Source organism: Acanthaster planci, linkage group LG19 (assembly GCF_054643075.1).
Source record: "Acanthaster planci isolate LZ-2023a linkage group LG19, COTS_SCS, whole genome shotgun sequence".
Taxonomy (NCBI): Eukaryota; Metazoa; Echinodermata; class Asteroidea; order Valvatida; family Acanthasteridae; genus Acanthaster; species Acanthaster planci.
Window position 1 is genome coordinate 187228 of NC_141795.1, and position 21222 is coordinate 208449.

Below are 21222 nucleotides of genomic sequence, written 5' to 3' on the forward strand. Positions count from 1 at the left end.
AAAATAGTAAAAGCTAAAAAATTAAATCCAGCCAACAAAGCGAATGACTAAACCCAATTAGCAAATATTTGCGAGATCCCTGAAGCCTCCATTGACTCAGAAGGTAGCGCCCGACTCTAATTGCCTCTCCAAATACAGAATTTAGTCATTCTCTGCAGTGTTAAAGCCATTATCATTTCAACTATCAGTTCCGACAATAGAGAATTTGCAATCGATACTATGCCCACAAAGACCGACGAACGAATATTGTTTTTGCCGCATCCAATCAAACTGGCAAAATTAATCCCGTTCAGTAACGGCATCTGATCAGGTCAAGCTAGCTCAATGACTCAGAGGAAAATGATTATGAGGTGTTATGATTCCCATAACACCTGTGATGTTACATAATCATTTTTGAACTTTGAGCTCTGTCATACGCATAGCCCGCCATAGTTCTGAACATAGGCATACACTGTGACAACAAGGAAGATTCATGCTGGCCATATGCATGCCCTTCGCTCGCACCCATCACCCAAACACACAGCACGGCACTTTGAAAGGCTAATCATTCTCACGAAATTTTGTGAAAGAAGTGTGGGTGTGTGTGTTGCAAAAGCAGCTTACTGTACTTATCAGTACAAATTAGTCTTCTCCTGCATTCCCTTTCAACTTCAACCAAAGGCTATCCAATAAGGACTCTATAAGCACATTTCAGGTATCCCAAAGAAACCGACCCTTCCTTCGAGCACGTAGTGTGCGCACAGCCCTATATTATACGAGATTCTTGTTGGCTCATTCTGGACACGTGATCGGTATTGGTCTGTGCGTGCTCTAAACTAACAGCTATAACGCGTCAGGCGGGATTCTGAGGTGACAGTTGCGTGCAGTCATCGATTGACGTGTGGGTGTTGCGTGCCTCGTTTCTAAATCATCGCACTCTCCAACTGTTCTCCTTTATGCTATTCATCAAAGGTTTCTGTGACTTTTTCACGTCAGATAAATTTATTTATTCATAGAGTATCACTCTCATGATGTGACAAAGGTAGTGCGTGATAAAACTTAAGGAGAATGGTTAAAGTTTTATAGGAATGGAAAGAGCTATGATTTTTGCAGAAAAAGAGGTCCACTGTATTCTGCTCCGGTCTATGCAAACGTGCACGAATGGACATCCTTAAGCATAAGATACGATGTCGCCGTACTTTGATGAACATACGTGAAACTTTTCCAAATTCACGCGTGGCTAGACTACGCAGTCGTTACTGCATGAGATAGCCAGAGACAGTCTTTAAAATAGTCTTAATTCTTCCTCATCGACATCTGGATTGTTCATACTGTAGACACGCATGACACGTCCTATAGTGCTCAGGTAGGTGACCATTCTTCCAGGACATGTATATAATTGACTGCGTCCGTGGTGCTTATTGTAATATCAAGTGAAAAAAATAGCTTGAAATGCTGTTGCAGGAAACAAGGGAATCTCGCCTTAAGGCCGGCGCATACCCCAGACTAATGTGAAACCGTAGCGAATTATTACAGAGAGTGACTTCTAGGCCCCACGTTCAGTGACACCGTTTGCCACGAACTCCAAGTCATCCACCATTAAGGTGGTCTGTTAAGCGGGGATGAAAACAGACCAGCTCATGAGGCTGAGTTGGGCCTAATTTAATACAACTGCCGTTGACAATGCTGGGAAGGTATTTTTTTTAATGGCAACGAATAATCGGATTGGGTACAGATCGTGCAAGCAGCGGATCATAATGTGTAGGTTCTTTTCTCACAACTTCCCCTCGGATGGTCACCACAACTGTCATCGTCCAAGTTAAGATCGTGTTTACCAAATGAGAAGGGCGGACTGCAGCTACGGCTATTGACGTTGCGGGTCAGTGCAGACCCAGACGTCGTAGCCCCTCAAAACATCCATTTCGGACATGAACTTGTTTCCACCTGCTTTCCCTCGCGATATAGTCGAAATCATTCGGTATCGATTCTTTTGCAGAGCTGTTGACTGAATACACCACAGAAACGGGCAGCTTGTGACAAAGGAAAATTAAATTACATGCTTTAGCCGTGTGATGGAATGAATGATTACGTTGCACTGAGCAGTCTGTTTCCTTCAGCATGTTTAAATTAAGTCCAATACTTGAAACCAACACGACTGGGTATAGGATGAATTCCACTATTAACCTCAGTATCATTATTAAATTTCACTAAACACAAACCTCTGGTTTGGTTCTGTTTTGCTTTCGGTTTGTTTCTTTGGCTTTGTTATCGTTTCCACTTGGCGTATAATGCAAAGGACAAAAACTGGTCAAGTGAAAATTGCATTAACGGGTTATGATCAGAGGTGTTGCAGTGGATTTTCCCATTATGCTTGGTGACATCTGTAGTTCCCCCGGTCGAAAGAACCACTTCACAGCGCAATAGACGATTTCGGCTGCCACTAACTAGTTCTCCTAATCGAATAATGGCCAATGCAATTTCACATTCTACGGTACAATTATACATACCCCACCAAAACTATCAATTTTCTTAATACTATAGGCCTAACCCAACTGACAGAGCTGACAAAGGGCTTAATGACAGTGACAAAGGGCACGATCAATCATCGATATTAATAGTCGACAGCCAGGGGTTAGTAACATGACAGAATGAGGCGAAACGCCTGGGGACTAGACCGCATGACGTGTGAACCATCAGGGCGAGGCGCCGTCAAAAATGGCCACATAAGCCTCGCTTTCAACCCCCGTCTGTGTCGTTATCACTCATTGCTTCCTTCCACGATCCCTCATTTAACAAAAATGCCCTGGCACCTCCAACAATGGGAGAGAATTATAATCGCTTGATTGCCCTTAGGCTTTGCTGTCTGGACAATAAATAAGCCCACTCTGACAGCAACAATTAACGCTTGATCACTCTGCGACTCTTGGTGCCACTTTACAAAAGCAACACAAATCATTCATTATACGTGTATTACGAAATGTCAATTTGGGACCCCTAAAAGGTTCGACTCACGTTCATTGCCCTGAAATCGGGATTTCACAGAGTGTAAAATGAGGGGTGCGCGTCTAAACATAATATGTCATCAGTGAGCAACGGTCCTACTCCTCTCTTAACTTTCTTCACGACCCGCCCCCCTCCGTCACCTTAGTCAACCCAAATCAGGCGAAGACAGTAATTATTTGATTTCAAACGGGTGCGGAACAATATAACTGCGTAGTTCTTCAAGTTGTGAAGGTGCGCTAAAACGATACTGTCGAGAAACCAAAAACTGCCGGTGCAACCTTCTTTTCAACCGCACCGCCCATGAGGACATCTCAAGGCTCGTGATTTCGTTATCTCAACCGAGGGTTACCTTTTTCCTTTTGAGGCGAACTCTTTTGATGCGAACTCTGCACCTGTCTATCAAAACGATTGATGTCTCTCACTGCAACTTGACATTTCCTTCCCACACGCACGTTCACACTGCACACGTTTTTTTACCTATTCATTGGGGACCAAAACGTTATGGGGACAAAGCTTTGTCCCACAACTCAGTCTCGATTTTTCAAACAGAAGAAAATTATCCCCGTAACCCGAGAAAGGCATATACCCACAAACATTTTTCAAATCCAATATTGACACTATTTGATTTTCGTGCAGTTAAGAAAAACTACTCATGTTCTTGAACTTTGAAGACTATTTTAAGCCATACTTTCTCATTAACTGTTTGCTTTACTGTTCCTCTTGTGTTGCGACAGACAGCCTAGCCCCCAAACACCTCTAAACCTCTTTTTCAGAGTAGACACACCCTTTTTAATATGGACGAAGGTAAATTTACCCACAGAACGCATTCCCTTCCTCCATCGCGTGGACATGTGTTGTTCACGTTTCCACACTATACGTAACCTATAGGTTACCGCGTACATTATACCAGTCCCAGAAGTACATGTATATGTACAAGCGATGGCCAACTTTAAGCGAGCGTGCCCAACTTGGACATGATGCAACATTTTAAGGGTAATGACATCTTTCCCGCGGGTTCGTATTACTTCCTGCTTGTGTCTTTCCCTACTCGGGTCACTGCTCGTAGTCTGTGGAGTGTTATTTACCCTCCTCCGTGGGTCTTGATAGCTCCACATGTTGGCCCAGTTTTCCACGCACGTGCACTGATCGTAGTTATTTGTCCGTTTCTGATTTCTGTGCTTCCCTTTTTTGGCCATACTTCCCAAACGAGAGGATGGAATTTTGTTCTGCTATTATTCCCAAGTACCCACTTGTAGCATACATTCTTTGTTTATTCTTACCATGCTTCCTTCGAGGTCAAAGAACCTAAGTTACGAAACAATGCTGTTGTTAGAGACGATTCTTTTTTTTCAGTCTGAAGATTGCTTCATCCGAAGTTTTAAGTTCGTGGGCCTCTTGTCTTATCAAAGTGTCTCTTGTGCCGGGCTGTCTAGAGCTTGGTTCATATTTGGCGCGAAAGTGAACAAAAGCCTCAAATCAATATCAATAAATAAATCAGAGCGTCAGATCGTTATTCACACTGCCAATCTGCAAAAGTCGGGCACATTTCAACTCGAGTGAAATTTCGCTACCGCACAATTCATTCGTGAAGTCAAATTCGCTTCGCTTTCACATTCGCCTGAAGCATGAACAGGCCGCTGCGGGCTGGTTCAAACTTCAGTCCAATGCGAAACTGATCTTACGATATGAACACGTTCGTATGTGGAACCGCGGCCTGAAAGTCATAGGGTAACCTACTCACCAATGAGATTTCGAGGGGCGCATGGAGGACCCTTCAAAAAGGGATGACTCCGTAAAAGTCTCCTTTGCAACCGAGGTTTTTCCGGAGAAAGGAAGCTCCTAGGTTTTAATTCGGAGAAAAAACAACAACTATCGTGTGACGGATCAAGTGGACTTTTTTTAACCTGCCCAGGATTGGCCACTTGTGAACGCGAATCTCCCCCATAACCACCGCCCCGCCCCAATGTAGATCTTCAAACTACCGAATATCCCCTCGTTATGATGGCATATGGTGACGCCGATTCCTTCGAATTAACATCCCTCAGTGGCGAATCCCTGCTACGCGTATTATTATGGTGGTGCTCAGCCAGATGTAAAAATGTGGCAGTTCATTATACAGATGTTTACAATAAAGGCGAGGCGACCACTAACGGCTCCGCCGGTGCGACTTGGCGGCAAATAATGCCGGCACTGAAGTGGGACACGGTTGGCGTAATTCAATATTACAAGCCATCGGAGGCGATGAATGACGAGTCTGACTGACGATGATGACACGGTTCCTGTGGTGTGTATACACGACACTGCCGTGCATTCGACATGCGTCTGTCCAACGCATGACTCTTAAAAACGTAGGTGCAAAAAGTACATATCGAGAGATGTCAGGTCCATTCTGCTGTGGTGTCCGTGCTGGGGCGAGTGATGTGATGTAGACACCACTCGTGTGGGTTTTCAACACCTTTTTTGAGAGCGGAAGCGAGGAACGAGACTCCGGCATTCAGCCGCTTAACCCGTGTCGTTCCGCCTCACTGTTAATCTTACCACTCACACACACTGAAGTTAACCCCATCACTGACTGCACAAATGATAAATTAAGACAAAATTTGGTTTTAATTTGCCGGCCAAACTTCCCACAAATCTACCTTTCTTTACAGCTTCTGTCATCAATGAGTTCGCCCGTAGAGTTATAAAACAATTTTTTCTCGACTGAAATCCCCCCACACAAAATCATTTAGCTGTCATGCACGTCTTCCAAAATACAAAGTTAATGGCGCCCGTACATGTATGACTGCCCTACCCGCTGTGGCCGAGCATCCTTCCCGAAGACAGAACGTTCTAATCCTTCAAATGGATTGAGATCAAATTTCCTAACTTTGCATTCAAAGCGCTTGAATTTGAATGTTATTCCTCCGATTCGTCAGATTGGGTCAGTCTCTAATTTCCATATCCATTCGGCAAGAAAAAAACCCCGATATTATGGAGTGCGCCAAATTTCCGTAAACTGCACGTACGTACATTGTGGGCGTCTGTGCGCTGTACACAGACTATGATATTCATACGAATAAAGACAGGGCGACATTTTGTAAATGTACCCAAGCTTACAATGCCTGGGTAATCTGCCCCCAACGAATACCACTGACAGTATTATGCAGTTTGTATACTTGAGTAATGGGCCAACATTGTTCCTTTAACACCAAATCTGGACTAATATTCGCCAGATATCTCTAGGACTCAATAAAAAAATATGATTGATGAGCTCATTGTGCGAGAAAATGGGCCAGTAATAACTAACGTGGCACCGAATGACTGTTAATAACGCTGGGCTTGTAGGGAGACGGGGAGCGGGAAACGATATTGTCGATTAGCCTGAATCTCTGAGGAGGACAGGCTACATGATTAATGACCGTACGTGTTGTACATTTATAACAAAATCGCACGGCATTAATGACCGGATATTGCACTTCATCATTCCATATAATGCACGGGGCGGCGGGGACCAGACCATGGCGCTGATACTGATCATGACACTGATAATAACGATGATGATGACGATTGTGATCATGATGACAGCGATGATTACGGCAAAGATATAGTGGCCACGCTAAGACGTCAACGTAAAGACATGTCACTGCCAACCATTCACAAGGATCAACAAGTTAAAATATCGAAGCCCCAAAGCGGCATCTAAATCATATCCTTTACTCCTTGTCTAGATTTTACCAAGCTGTTCATGAGAAAATTTTGCTCAGTGGACTTCCGTGGCGTGACATTCACACGAAAACAGCCTTAAACCACACTACACAGAACTGGGTGGCAGCCCACGTCTGCAAAAAACATTCAGTAGGGCCTATACCAAGTATGGTGGGATTGCACTTCACGTTCATTCAATGAACGTTCCTTGCCATGTTACAGGAACTACTACCGAGTACCAGCTGTAAGGGGTCCATAGCTCCGTGCACATTTCTACTGGACATCGACAGACTTGCAGAGGAGTTCACTGACGGCGTGCATGTGTAGCGAAAGGGACATTTTAAAAGTTAGCAACCGAGCTTTCCAAAAACGATTTTCAGGACTGGTTGCCACCGACTTTGGTGAACAAAACAAATCTACTTGTTAAATTTTAACATCTCGGTGGGACTTTGACCCCAGCAGGCAAAACAGAAGTATGATTTCTGTCACCACATATTCGTATTCTTGACAGATATAGGCTGGTCCCGGGATGTCAGTTAATAATATATGGTGTAATAGGTCAAGCACTCGGAACGCATCATTTCGTAGACGGTAGGCCAGAACCAGGTGGTGGTAGGTTTTTGGTGTCATGCGGTGCAAATAACAGGCTTGTCGACAAGGAGCACAGAGTTCAGTCACGATTGTGTACGCTGATAGCGTCAATGCTGCTGTCCGAGTTGTTTTGATTGCTTATCATATTGTCACAGTTACATTTCCCGATCCTAGACTGCGTTTGGGTTTATCAAACTAGGGCTTACTTAACTACACTGACAAGATGCAGTCTGGGAGATTCAGATTCATTGCATAAACCTATAAAACGGTCGCATTTTACCTTGCAACATGCACCATCATGATAATTATGACTTCGATGGGCGATATGAATTGTCATGAATTGTTATTTTGGAAAACCATAACTGGAGCAGATATTCAATACCGATATGAAGTTAGCGAAAAGAGTTTCAATCGATACTTTCTGCCTTTTTTCTGAGATCCCTTTCCGTGGTTAAAAGCTTACAAAATTCACATTTGTCGTTTAACGCGGTCTAGAATTTCAAAAGGTTCCTCAATCCGTACCATAATACGATCAATCTAGACCTTTCGACATTAAAAGATTGCTCTTACGAGAGTGGCCTTCAGATTCTTTTTGATAAATTCAATCTACTTACCCAAGGTTGTTTATCGACCCATTTCATTGTTTTGGGGTGGCGATAAATCTTCCTTCTACTTGCCAAAATGGACCTCCATTGTTGTATATAGGCAGCCAAAGTTTGCAGATAGTTCGCCGGTAAGCGGCAGCAGCTCCTGCCTAAAAATGATTTTTATTCCATTTGTGTTCAAGTGAGGCTTTGTTGAACTTGATCCAATACTTGGCAATAGATCCAGTGCGAAATCCACACTCACATGTCACCCGAGAACCCAGAGTATTCTTCATTTCCAATTAAACGGTACTGTGTGCTTTACAGATGGCAACATGCTGCATAATACAATAACAACATTTTGCAAATTCTTTTTCTATTTCAAGGATGGATTTGCGCCGGGGAGATGTAAATTAATTTTGGATTTTTGCCCTGCCCGACGTCTATTTTAACACTGTATACTCAGTGTATGCCCCCGAAGGCTTGTGAAAAACCCCACAAGCGTACTCGGGTGTGACTCGAACCAACAACCACCTGCTTACTAGTGCAGACGTCTCCACCACTCTTTGTATTTTTGAAATGATGACCAACCACAGTTTGTCAACCACTGCGTAGTCGGCAAGGATATGCAGTTGCAAAATCAAGGTCTACACTGACTATAACAAAACGACGAATCAGCAAACAGGTTAATGGGCCTCATACAAGTGTATCCCAAAAGCTGCTGCAATTAGCAAATACACTCTATTTTGAATTTTCAATGTCAACTCGCGGGATTTATAACTTGCATCGTTTTAAAGAGGACACTCGTCGCATGATGACGGTATTTCTTCCATCCTATTTCGTCACCGTTTTCACGAAGGGATGGGCATGTGAATTTTGAAGAGCAACTGTTTTCAAAATAATTGCAAGAGGAGTTTCTCCGATTTTAGAATCACAAAAACTTCTATTTTGCGACAAGTTTTTTTGCAATAAGGTAACCCCACATGACTCGCCTAAAGGGAAAATTTAATGTCAACTCAGCAATCAGAATGAAAACAGTAGTTAATTAGCCAACATTAATTTCTAAAGATGCCCGTCCCTTCGTGTAAACGAAAATTTCAATTGACCTTTTTTATGTCTTTCCTGGCAATACGGTTTGTACATGTACATGTACAAGGGGCAGACATATTCGCTTCTCTTCGTGGCAATACAAACTGCCGTTATCCAGATGCCTTCTCCCCAGCGTATTCCCTGGGATACAGCACTCAGTACAGAACAAAATATAGCGCAATATAAGGCCGAATGTCTTGCACTATAAAGTACTCTTTCTAGTCTGGGGCACTTCCATTGTTAATTGTACTGAGAACAATAAGGTCGTGTATGCAAGCCAGTGCAAAGCACCGTATGGTAAATTGTCGTATAATAGTATTTTATGGCTTCGGAGAACAATAAGGACGTGTAGCCTACTCAAAGAAGCCACAGCACTGTTTGCTACAATATGTAGTGTTTTGTAGCTTTAGGTGAGGTTAAGGCTGTGTAATGGTTTCATTTATATAATTAAGAAATGATTGATGTTTTGATTATGGAAGCATGTCAAAATGGTCAAATACGATATGATAAAGGCAAAATAGTGAATAAAATTGACGTCGAAATCGAAACAAATTGCCAATTTTGACATGCCCGTCTCTGCGTGAAAACGATGACGATTTTGCTTTGAAAGATTCGGAGATATGCCCCAGTAAACACAAGCTATCAAAATTGAGTTCAGCGTCACTTCCCAGGGGAAAAAAGGGTTACTTGTCAGCATATCTCAATATTAAGGCACGGGGCTGACAGCATATCCTTTGATTATTGGGTAAAGATGAAATGCAAGGTTTGTCGTTTTCGATGAGGTCCAGTGATCAGACTATACAAAGGCCCAAAGTAATTTTAAGCACTTGTGTTAACTGGGGCATATCTCTGGATTGTCGAAAGCAATGAATATGAGGCATCATCAAGTCGAGGGTGTCCTCTTTAAAACCACGCCAGATTCTAAATACCGCCACTTTTTAAAATGTGACCATGTTTCCTTGCACCTTTTTTTGGGGGGGGGATTTTATGCTTTGTGTATCCTGAGGACATATCAAGCTTCTTAAAGTCCCTGAACTGAGAACTGTATCTGTGTCTCCTTCAGAATAAAAAAAAATTAAGAGTGTCAACAAAACAGCTATCAAGTGCGTGTCTCTGGGAGTTTTATGGCTGCTCTGATGTCCCTGGTATTATGTGCGAAGCTGCTGGTACCCCCAACTCGTCCCCATCAACTTCAGCCTTGTCGAAGTGCACGTGAACCCTCGCCGGCCGTCTCGATTCCACCGACATTTGGTCATTCGCCAATAATCGGGGATAGCTTCACTCGATAGCCTGTATCGATAACTTGACAAAGAAAAGCATAGGAAGCATGCGGTCTGACGGCGACGCAAGTAAATGCGATACAACACCGCTGATTTCTTCTTGGCTTCAAATCAAGATCTCCAGTAATTTCCATTAAATTACGTATGAAACCCCCCCCCCTTACCAGATCCCTGATCCAAAGCTTTTTATTCCTGTACTGTCAACAGTGGTGCAATGGCGCTGACTTCTAAATGGGCCCTGGTCTGGGTGTTTTTAATTCTCGAATCCTTTTTGCTTGGGGAAGTAAGGCTTTACAAAAAACAAATACCGGATCGGTTTGATTCCATGGAATTGTTCTTCTGAAAGGGCAAGCTGAACGTCTCTGAATCAGGTCGCTTGCTTCTTTAAGACTTCTAATCCCTTAAGGATGGCGCCTCGAAGCGGAGGTGTATGGGGAAAACGGTAGTAGAGACTGTATCATTGCTCCATAATCACCCAATGAGACGAGTGCCATCGTTACCTCCCTCGGCCAAAGCCTCCTGTCTCCGGACCTCCGCGGCTATATCCATCACCCCGTAGGATGGATAGAGGACACCCCCCCCCCGAAAGCCCGCGTCTTATACGGGCGATGAGGAGTACCCTACTTAGTCAATTTGTACTCGTCGGCAAACAAGAGGACGCTCCATTGCTAAACGAGGGAAAGGAGGGAAGAGCAAGATGAAGTATCATTAAGATGGACAATCCTTAAAGGAAACTGCCACGTCAAGAGGCTGTTGAAAAACAGAGAGAGCACGGGTTTTTTTTCCAGACGTTGCACGGCTCCTTGGAAGTGTATACCCACTACATCAGTGCCATCCTGTGGTGATGACCGGTTGAATGCTTTGAGAATCGATCATACATGGCTGCCAGTTTCAGATAAAGCTTGGACCGGTTTCGCGAGAGAGTTGTAAATGAAACGCTTGTTACGGATGAGTGGCTGGAGGATGCACGAGGAGGGAATTAATGGATAGATGGGTGGCGACACTGGCGGGGGTTATAATCTGGGCCCGACATGTAATACAGGTAGTATGCATGCTTACGGTGACAATGGTCAAGGCTGTCGTCAAGACGCGAGATCCCCCCGGCAATGTTAGTCTGCAATGTTAGGTCCCCTAAAATTGAGACAATACTTCGGTATGGTAACAAAGGATTACTAGTACAATGTGCCGTAGAGTTTGATGTTTACCAATCGGTTTTGTTACTTTGATAATTGGTATTGCCACAGAACTAATATGACCGGAATTGAGAGCGCGAGTCTCTGCTGTGATGTGTGTCTGCCTCCTGTCACAAGTTGGATGAAAAGAAACACGGGTGCGGATTTGGTGTGCAAATTCAGGCTTCCACATCCAGGCATTAATATCAAACTTCGGTTGACGGGAATATAAAAGGTTGCCCAACCCAACCGGAGACCCAAAGTCTGCCAATATTCATCAGCTTCAGCAACGGGCAGGCGCGGGTGATGACGTGCCCTTCATGCACCATTCATTTCTTTCCTCTCCATAATTCACAACTAAAACGCTAAAACGAACATCCCTTCAACCGGCTCGGTTGGCAGGAGCCCTGAAGGGAGACGCGAGCGGGATGCAGGCCCTTTAGCATCTGCCCTTTAAGCAAGAGAAGGAGGATGAGACGGAAGAAGAAGCATGGGGGACTGCTGTAGCAGTGCGGGCGGCCATCCATCATACCTCGCGCCATTAACTTCGTCCATCACACGTCTCGCACGATAAGCGCGGCGCCGCCAACCCATCCAATCTCCCGCCAAAACCTATCCTTCATGCGCGCCACGCGTCGCGCTCGCCTATCGTGATGAATACGACCGGCCGCTGCCGGGGAGCCCGCCATAACTCGTCGGCTTGGCGGTATGGGCGCCAAAATTGGCTGGCTTAAGAAAGCGCAGAAAATTAGTTCTGCTCGCCTCACCTCGCTGCGAGGTATAAAGTTGGGTTTTGCAAACTAAGTTTATTGGGGCTTTCTGTTTTCCCAAACACCACGCTGTCTCGGTTATCTGTCTAATAAGTAAGATGAGTGCAAGTTGATTTATTTTAAAAAGAGAATTTCGGGCAACACCAAATTTGGGAACTTTCCCAGTAACCGTTGGCTGTGTGGTTTGTGTGACTTTAGTTGGAGTAGACTCCTCTCCGTGCATCTGATTGTTTGTTGTCTGTGCACCTGGATTGGCTTCACTGGGCCGCCATCGCATATACATGTACAATAGTACGTTTTGGGACTGTTCTGTATTCGAATCCGTTTTCGCATGTCACTCCTGTAAACTCTCGATAAACACTCTCTATAACACACATACATACTAAAGAAAAAAAGAAAAAAAAGTTCCATCAAGGACAAAAAAATTACAAATTTACTGACAGCATTAAAAATATCTCATGAAAAGAAAATTTAGAAAAGGAACTCTCAAAAAGACTGTGTTTCCCCCACACTTCCACTGGCCCTCCTAATAGATGTGGCCAAATGACTCTGTTGGCTTTGATACATTGCTTCCTGTGGGTAAGACGCTCTTTATTAAGTAGCTGTCCAATCTGAAGAAAGCGGGAGAGATAGGAAAGCGTGAAGCGGAGAGCGGAGAGAGATGGGAGAGATGGGGAGGAAGAACGGCGCAGAGGCGGCATGCTTTAATGCCGCACTCCACTCTGTAAACGACCGAGGCAGACCTGCGGAGAACAGCAAAGTGACCGATTAATCTTAATGCCTATAACGCCAGTACACTTTGTAAGCGCTGATGGCTGTCTTGTCCCCGACTCTCTCTCCCCCTCCCCTTCTCTCTCTCTCGCTCTCCTTTGCTTTCATCCTCAAAAATCGTCTCGTCTTTGTGACGGAGACGCAGGAGTCTGCGCTGAAATGGCATGCAGTCTGGCTTCCGACTGGGTATACCCTTTCGATGCCATATCCATCATGTTGCTCCAGTCGTTAGTATAGTCAAACAAAATATCTCGCGGCTTGGAAAACAATAGAAAAATGGCAGGGGTGAAGAACAATTGCAAGAAAAGGCTCTATACACATGATAACTATTGCCACTTAAGGGATTCACACTAAAAAATCTTTGCACAAATGTAAGCCGTTTTCTCATCTGGAAACGAAATTGTAAACCAACATTGTCGGTTTTAAAGATTCTTCCATCTTTTGATGTTTGCAAAGGGGCTTGTTTTCAGTATTCCTCTGCTTCATGTCTTTCATAATTATTTTTTTAATTCAACATATTTTACAATGTGTAGTACATAATTGTATTCTGAGGCGTATCCACATAACTCACAACAATTAAGAGATAGTACATTGCACCACTCAAACTTTCATTTCTGACAAAAGAAAATCGCTGTCAGAAATTTAATTTCACGACCTGACAATGTTGAGAATGACAGACGAGGTCCTCTTCGTTATGTCGCTCTTCCATCCCAATTCAAGATTTCCTCTCCAAAACTATTGTTTTCCTGTTGTTCGGCTCCTTGCCCCTAGTGCTGAAAAAGGTGGATCGAACTTTGAGCCAATGTCTTTTCCCTGATCCAGCTTTTCAGCACAATCATCGAGGCCAATCGATAATGCAGTCGAAATGCACATTGCAAAGTTCAAGTTCTGTGTGTCGACGTGGAGGTTGATCATCGCAACCTGGCAGTTGCGACATTGATCTAAACGCACTTAAACCTAGACCAAGTCCCATCCAACACGAGACTGTATTTCAAGTTTAATCGAAAGAACACGAAATACCATACCAAATGATGTGCACTTTGGCTGAAGAGCTCGCGCACTGTGCTAAACGGGGACGGGGACCTGAGTTGGGCACGTACACCTTTCGCTCATACCCACTGGTGCTCGTTACCAAAGATGCCGGTACAGGGTGAACAGAAAACACAGGTTCTCGAGCTGGTGACGCTGAGGATTGTGGGTGGGCCGTATCGTATGGCACTTTAACAGACAGTGCGAATCAACGTTGCAGGCCTTTCCATGATGCCATTATGTTTTGCGACAGCCAACTGCAACGTATTCGTCAGACGTTATGTTAACCAATGAGAGCGCTACAAACATCAACCCATACCATAGCTCTTGATGCGAGGGTGCTTTATGTGAATTAGCGCGCCAGCACGGGTGTGCGCGCTGTTGTGTGCCTGGCAGTTTGTCAAGGTGCAAGATGAACTACATGTATGTCGGGGTTAAGGTTGAACTGCACTTCTTACTTCGATAGGCGATGACAGAGGCGCGGGAAATTGTTGTCTTTGAGAACGGAGGATTCAGATGGGGCGAAATTAAGACTGACAGATCATAAAGCTCGAGACAAGCGAAGAAGATTGACAGGGTTCGTGAATGATAATTAGATTAAGCATTGAAGCTATGAATAAAAACTCGTATTCACCGGGCCGTTCTACAATCGTGGCCATTTTGTTTTAAACGCTGGATCGTGCATCATAATGTGTAAAATATAGTTAAAGTGGGAACAGAGATGTAATGCTGCATGTAAATCGCTGTAACACTCAGATGGCGGTAAACCGTTTTTGTATTTGTTACAAGCAGTACGACAAAAAAAGATACAGTTCTCATAATTAGTTTGATACAGTTATGAGCAGCCACTCTGATTAAACCTGACAGCCCCTAATGGACTCAATTACTGGGCTGCATCATCCTTATCCGTCGAGGACAAATTTTTACTGAGGTCTATATGTATCATCAACCGAAATGACGCATCACTATTGCGGCCATGTCGCCTTCATAACAAAACCGACATGGGTGGCACCTCCGAACTAGGAGATGAGAATCGTACTGAAGTAGAAATCCTACGGAAGACCAAAAGAATATTAAACGCAGACCTTAAAGAGTCCTGGAGTTCAACTCAAAATAGTACAAATTTGACCAACGTTGCAAGTTTCTACTAAATTCCAGTCTTTCTTTTTCAGAAATCAACATCTGGACGGAATACCACCTCAAAAAGAGGTCGTTACGAATATATGTATACGAAATTGACTGGTACGCGGCACAGACATTGCCAGACCTATGTACAATTCGTTTTAAAAGCCATGACACTTTACTTCAAACGAAAGTATCCCTCTCACTTTAAAACAATGTATAATGTATTATTGCGACTATATTGTGTCGTTAACCGCCTTGTCAGTTAACCACGACATCACTAGTCGTGTACTGGCGTCTGTTTGGCGCGCTGTCACTGTTTTATGGCGGGAAATTAAGGGGCAAAAAGTAGCCATCTACCATCATGTTTTAGTTAATGGCTTTCACGCGTTATTAATCTTGCCATGGTGCACACAGGCCGATCATTAATTTTACCGCCCCGACTGTTGAGAAGTGGTGCCAAGTAATCTCCCTCACGGCTTTTTAATGGCTCAGAAAACCTTAGAAAAAAACATTCGGGACAGCAGAACCGGTCTGAAGCATTTATCATGGCTTTAATCAAAACGGGGGCAGGAGCTACTGAATTTAAACGATATGAAGCTCCTCTCCACATTCTGAGAGGAAAGGTAGGCATACAGCAGGCCTCAACTTGGGGCAGTATCGTACCTTCGGTTACGTGTGGCCCCCACCCCTGCAACGAGGAGGCTGTGTCCAAACTTTAGTAATTCCAACACATGCTTCTTAACGACACTGTCTTATCAAGCCCGTTTTCCTGTTTTACTGCTACCTGAAATACAAGAAGGATTGGGATAGCATACCACCTCCCAGTGTTAAGCCCAGGACATCCCAATATGCCAAACTACACTGGAAATTGACATGCACACACCAACTTGGTAACTGAATCAAAAGTCACACACAAAAGCACTCTCCACCAAGCAAAATTGACCCATGAATGGACAAGATTTTAAACAACCAATGACAAAGTGAACACCTGTTTTGTCAGAATGATTTGCATGAGTGGTTTCTGTATAGGGATGCCATCCTTACTGACTATGCATACACATTATTTTAAAAGTAATGATTGTGACTTCTTTATCTCGTCCTGTGACATTGATTTCTGCGTAAAACTTAAGGCTCATTCTGTAACCAAGTTGCTGTGCATATAAATTCTCCTTTCTTATAAAGATAATCACTTGCTTTTGTGCATGTGATTAGTAAGGGATATTACAGCACACCTGTGTACAAAAATTGTTTATTTCAATGTAATGAATTTTTATGTGTGGCCTTTGACAGAAGTGGCAAGTTTCTTTTGCTGCCCAGTGTATATCATCAAATCAAGTACTTAGTATCAATTTATTCACACTTGTAGACCACCAGTGCAATATAAAGGGTGTCTACACAAAAGAACATAGTAACTGCCTGCTCAAAAACTTTCGAAAAATATTTTTTTAGGGTCAGAATTTTTCCCCGTTGCTGATTTAAGTTACTCCAAGGAACTTTTTAATTTGTGCATATTTACCGCTGCATGTACACTCGTCCTATACTCCAAACTGTCAAACGGATACTGGACAATTCGGGTGGCATCTGGCATTTTACGCAATAAATGACATTTCGGGTTTTTTTCCCAAAGGAATTCGCAACTGCAAATTGAAAACAAAGTCAGGAACTTCGCGCGATGGCTCCGTGCAATGACAGCAGCTCCACCGTCGCAAAATTAACGCAGATCTTTTTTTCCGTCAAGTTCGGGTGCACTTGTAAGATAATAGTCGAATTTTGGGGAGAATAATAATTCTTGTTATACGGTTTTCAATGCTTTTATCATCTCTTTTCACAATGCCGGGTTTTGCATTTACAATCTATTTCAACCGTCCCTATTTAACATTCACAATCCATATTTAGAGGCCCAATGTTTCTTTTGTCAGTGTCCCAATCTTCATTTCTCCGGCTCCTCGCACTGTGCGTCTCCGCAACCCCTTGGCTCGGCAACTGAACAACAGTTCTGGTCTGTGCGCATACTGATAAAATAGCAGCGATCCTGTGTCAGTCGTCAGGTATCCACACTTATTTTTTGCGTTAGCTATGTACACGTGTAACACTTTGAGGACTGGAACACAGAGGAAGAGCACGGACTGAACCTTATTCACGGGGAAGTCGCTTTTGATCCTGTTCCTGAATCTATCGTATTCAGTGTAATCTGTCGGAGGGAGTGATCCCTGACTATTTTAGATCCCATGCTAACTTGTTCAAATGTTCCTTAAAACATTGTGATAAACTAAATCACAGATAAACTTAGTCACCATCGTAAATGAAATCTATTTGTAACGGGCCTCCATTTCATTAGGCCTACTTTCATTTCTATTCCCAGGTTCCAAAAACAAGAAAAGTTTGGCTCGCTTTCAATTCAATATGGCTTACTTGTGAATACTGTCAATTCCCTTTTGTCCACGCTGGTAAACCTTTTGTTGAAACCGGTCTTCTAACGTACGCTTAGTCTTTGGGCGAGTGTTTCCTGAGGAGATACAAAGAGCACAATGATTCAAGGGTGAAGTGCATTTCATTCAATGCTCTACCGTAGGCTACTTATCAGCGTGTAGCTTCCTCTCATTTACCAGTGTTTTAGAAGCACTTGTCTTGGCGCCCAAATAAGCGTGCGCGCCGCGTGCCGAATGCCACCTGCACAGAAACACGATGGATTAATGTTGGACTGGGACCATCACGATCGTGCTTCGCTTATTTTGCAAATTAGCCCGCCACCCAGCAGCCCAAATCGAAAGCGACAGTCAACCCACAAGACCTGTCCAGGACACCATAGAATTTCGGCGGGGCAAGGATGCCCAGGGGGACGCTGCTGTTAGACTTGATGCTTCTGGGAAAACCACGAGGGAAAAGTCACCGGTAATTCACCGTACATGTGCACTCATGAGCTCTGGTGACACATCCCAATTTCTCAAGAAAGTAGACAAAGTAGAAATGATTGAAAAGTCATAATTTATCAGGGCTGTACAAGGTAAAGCTTTTCCGTTATCATCCTCGTCGGAAAGCTGCCTCAAGATGTGTGCGTTCAGGGTAGGCCTATTGTTCAAAATTTCTCAGCATACTGAAACAATCTGCAATTTAAAGAAATGGAAATAGGATATCAAGTCATTTGGAAGGGTAGCCAAGCTACCCGTCGGCTGACCTGATATCTTCGATCCTATCATCTGTGATTAGGGCCAATGAGTAAAATGCACGCCAATTAGCCCCAAAACTTCAGGGAATACACAGACAGGGAAGAACATCCCCAAGGCTCCCTGCCTTCGGCACTTTATTCTGAAATTGAATTACGGACCGTTGGGTCATGTATAACAAGGGGAATATAAACCCGGTCTTAATCCCTCGGTTTTAGACCGGGGTTGAAAGGCGGGACTTGTCTAATTGAACGAAGGGGTTAACATATAGCCCTGTATCCGGGCTGGTGATCAGTCACTCCTAGATCCAAAGACCACTGGGCTTCTTTTAAAACCCATTAAACGAATAACTTCGGTTTATACAACGAACCGCGCAGTAACCAGTCGTCTGTCGCAATCGAAAATGATAAAAATGTACTGCACGACTGAACGTGCTTGATAATCGACCTGTCTGTATTTAATTTGGGGTAAGATACCAGCCAGTGAGTCTTGAAATTAGAATACAAAAACCATTAAGCCATTTCAGGGTCGAAAAAAATTAAATAGCTTTATCATCGGCAACAACTACATACATACAGTATCCCCCCGCGAGAACAAAAAATTCCCCGAATTCCCCAGGAAGAAATCCTGGATCCGCCCCTGGACACGGGTTTGATGAACATCACTGTATGGATACAGAAAACACACCATTCCATCTACGCACTCGTGTCACTGAGCAAAGAGCACTGTTTCCTGTTGTTTCCACCACATAACACTCTCCCATTGTAGACGCAGTCATTTGCCACCGAGGGTAATAAGACTGACCATCGGGGACATGGAAACATCCTTTGTTCCAATTCCCTTTGTTTTCGTCCTCTGAGGTAATGTATGTACATGCACCACTCCTAGAACAAGAGCCTGGTGTGTGATTGAAAAATAAACAAACAAACAACCCAACAAACCGTGCAAAACACAGTCGTGAACACTGTAAGCTTAATGCCTGGAAGGTGAAGCTCGCGCTCATTTTTCTGCTACATTACCGTTTACAAAGTACCCAGGTCTACAGTAGCATTGGTTAGCAGCTGTTGCTGCACATCATAATGCTCAAACATGACCACAAGTGACAATCTTCAACCCACCAAAACTATCTTTATCTGAACGGCATTTCTGGATTAGTGCATGAGTAGGATGACATCAACGTTACCTTTAAGAAGAATGACTCAACCGTTGCCGCATAGAAGGACTTGAGCATGTCTAATTTTTTCCTCGTTCCCACTCTTTGAGAACTCTCGTCTCCGCGCATCAGTTTCTCTGTCAAGCAGCAGCCGTGACGGATGAGCCTCTATAAAACTGTCAGGGCTCCTGGTTTTACTCATTATGACATTCGATAGGCTGTGCCGCGCGAGTAATTGGCGCGAAAAAAAAAAATTGGCGCGGAACAAAACAAAATTGGCGCGGAACAAAATGGCGGGGAAAGAAATTGGCGGCAGCAATTAAACCTGCCAAAAATGTCGGAAATAGCGAGTGCATGATGTTCAATGTTCTATGGAGGTTGACTCACGGGCGCTTATAATTCAAAATATGAAAAGGAAGGGAGTAACTAAGATACCAAACGCAGACTGCATGGTTAATTATAGAAAGTCCAAGTGTGGGGGAAGTTAAAAGCGCCAAGATTATGGAGTGTTGTTTCTCACGCAATCATATCTTACGCACCATCTTGGCTGTGACAGGTAAGGGGAGTAAGGGGAAAATGTTGTGCCGTGCAGACGCATGCTAGTTCCAAAGTTTGTCAATACCAAACACGTGTTCATGTCTAATGATTGAACCGTTGGGCATGTCCCTTGACGGCTTGGACCACATGTTACTTGTTCGCGTTGTACAGAACCAGACTATTGAAAATAAAACCTCATAGGTCTGCATTATGTTGTGAGCGTTGTAAATCGTGTTTGGAATGTTGCTGTGCATATCTGCACAAACTGGCTTTGCACAAGCCTTGATCAAGAGCAGAACGTCTGCACACCGTACGAAAAATCAAAATGAAACCTGGACAAAACTAAAATGGAGCGAGGAAGTCAATAGCATGATGCCTGTTTCAAAAATGGGATTTCAGTGGAGCTGGGCACATGGATGCCTTAAGTTACACATACCCATGACTGAAATGGTACCGTACTGAAAGCTTGTTGCTTATTTCGTGCGACTTTTAGGACTAGCATCAGTTTAGTTCTGATGGCTAGTAAACCATTATGCCAAACGTTGTATTTATCAAGGTACCATTTCTTCAACTCGGATATAAAAGGCTGCGTTAACCAATACTGATATTCTTTTTATCATGGAGTTAAGTACAGAAGGCAATCAACCAGCCTCAAAATATCCAATTACCATTTCCAAACTGCCGGGAATTTAAATGTCGAATGGAAGGAAACGGAGTGAGTAAAATGTTTTATAAGGGAAACTATAAAATGATAGCTCAGGACGCGATTCATCCATGCGCGCGCACTTATTGAATTATCCGTTTTTCAACCCTCAAATATTTGAACGCTTGACGCATTAACTACTTTGCAGCCAGTTGAAGATCTAACGGTGAAATTGAAAAAAAAAACTAATCAATGAATAATTTTTCCAAATATTATTTCAGCTCAATCAACCCCAAATCTCGGAAGACAAAGATGGATCCAGAATTATAGCGTGTCAACGGCGAGCTCTGTGATTGGTCTGTATTTCGGCACAGGCCTGGCCCGGTCCTCAGGGAAGGTTTAGCGGGCCTTGTGCATGCTACGCACGGGGTAAGAAAAAAATCAAAGTGCGTCTATTTTACGCATCGTTTGATACCACAAACATCACTCGTCGATTCTGGAGGAAGATGCAAGATGGAAGAAAGGAGGCGAAACATGCGAGGAGGGAAAGATGTCCACAGGCCATCGAGTTCTTGCCGGCCGTCCGGATACTCCTGATTTGCAGACGATAGCGTGTTTGGGTAAACAACATTCGCGGTTTGCTGA

General features: G+C 43.7%; 1 protein-coding gene across 3 annotated transcripts in view; it reads right to left on the reverse strand.

Annotated features, from left to right (window-relative positions):
* LOC110974180 (uncharacterized) overlaps positions 1 to 21222 on the reverse strand; it is a 62795-nt gene that overhangs the window by 21612 nt on the left and 19961 nt on the right. Inside the window, exons 3-4 of one of the 3 annotated variants that reach the window (XM_087149173.1) lie at positions 17493 to 17586; positions 14525 to 17092 (exon numbers count right to left, since the gene is read on the reverse strand). In XM_087149173.1, the coding sequence (XP_087005299.1) occupies positions 17011 to 17092; positions 17493 to 17586 (176 nt within the window). In that variant the 3' untranslated portion in view covers positions 14525 to 17010. Of the gene's footprint in view, positions 1 to 14524; positions 17093 to 17492; positions 17587 to 21222 lie in introns of those variants that run through there. The other 2 variants (XM_022225642.2, XM_022225623.2) reach the window with 2 other exon arrangements.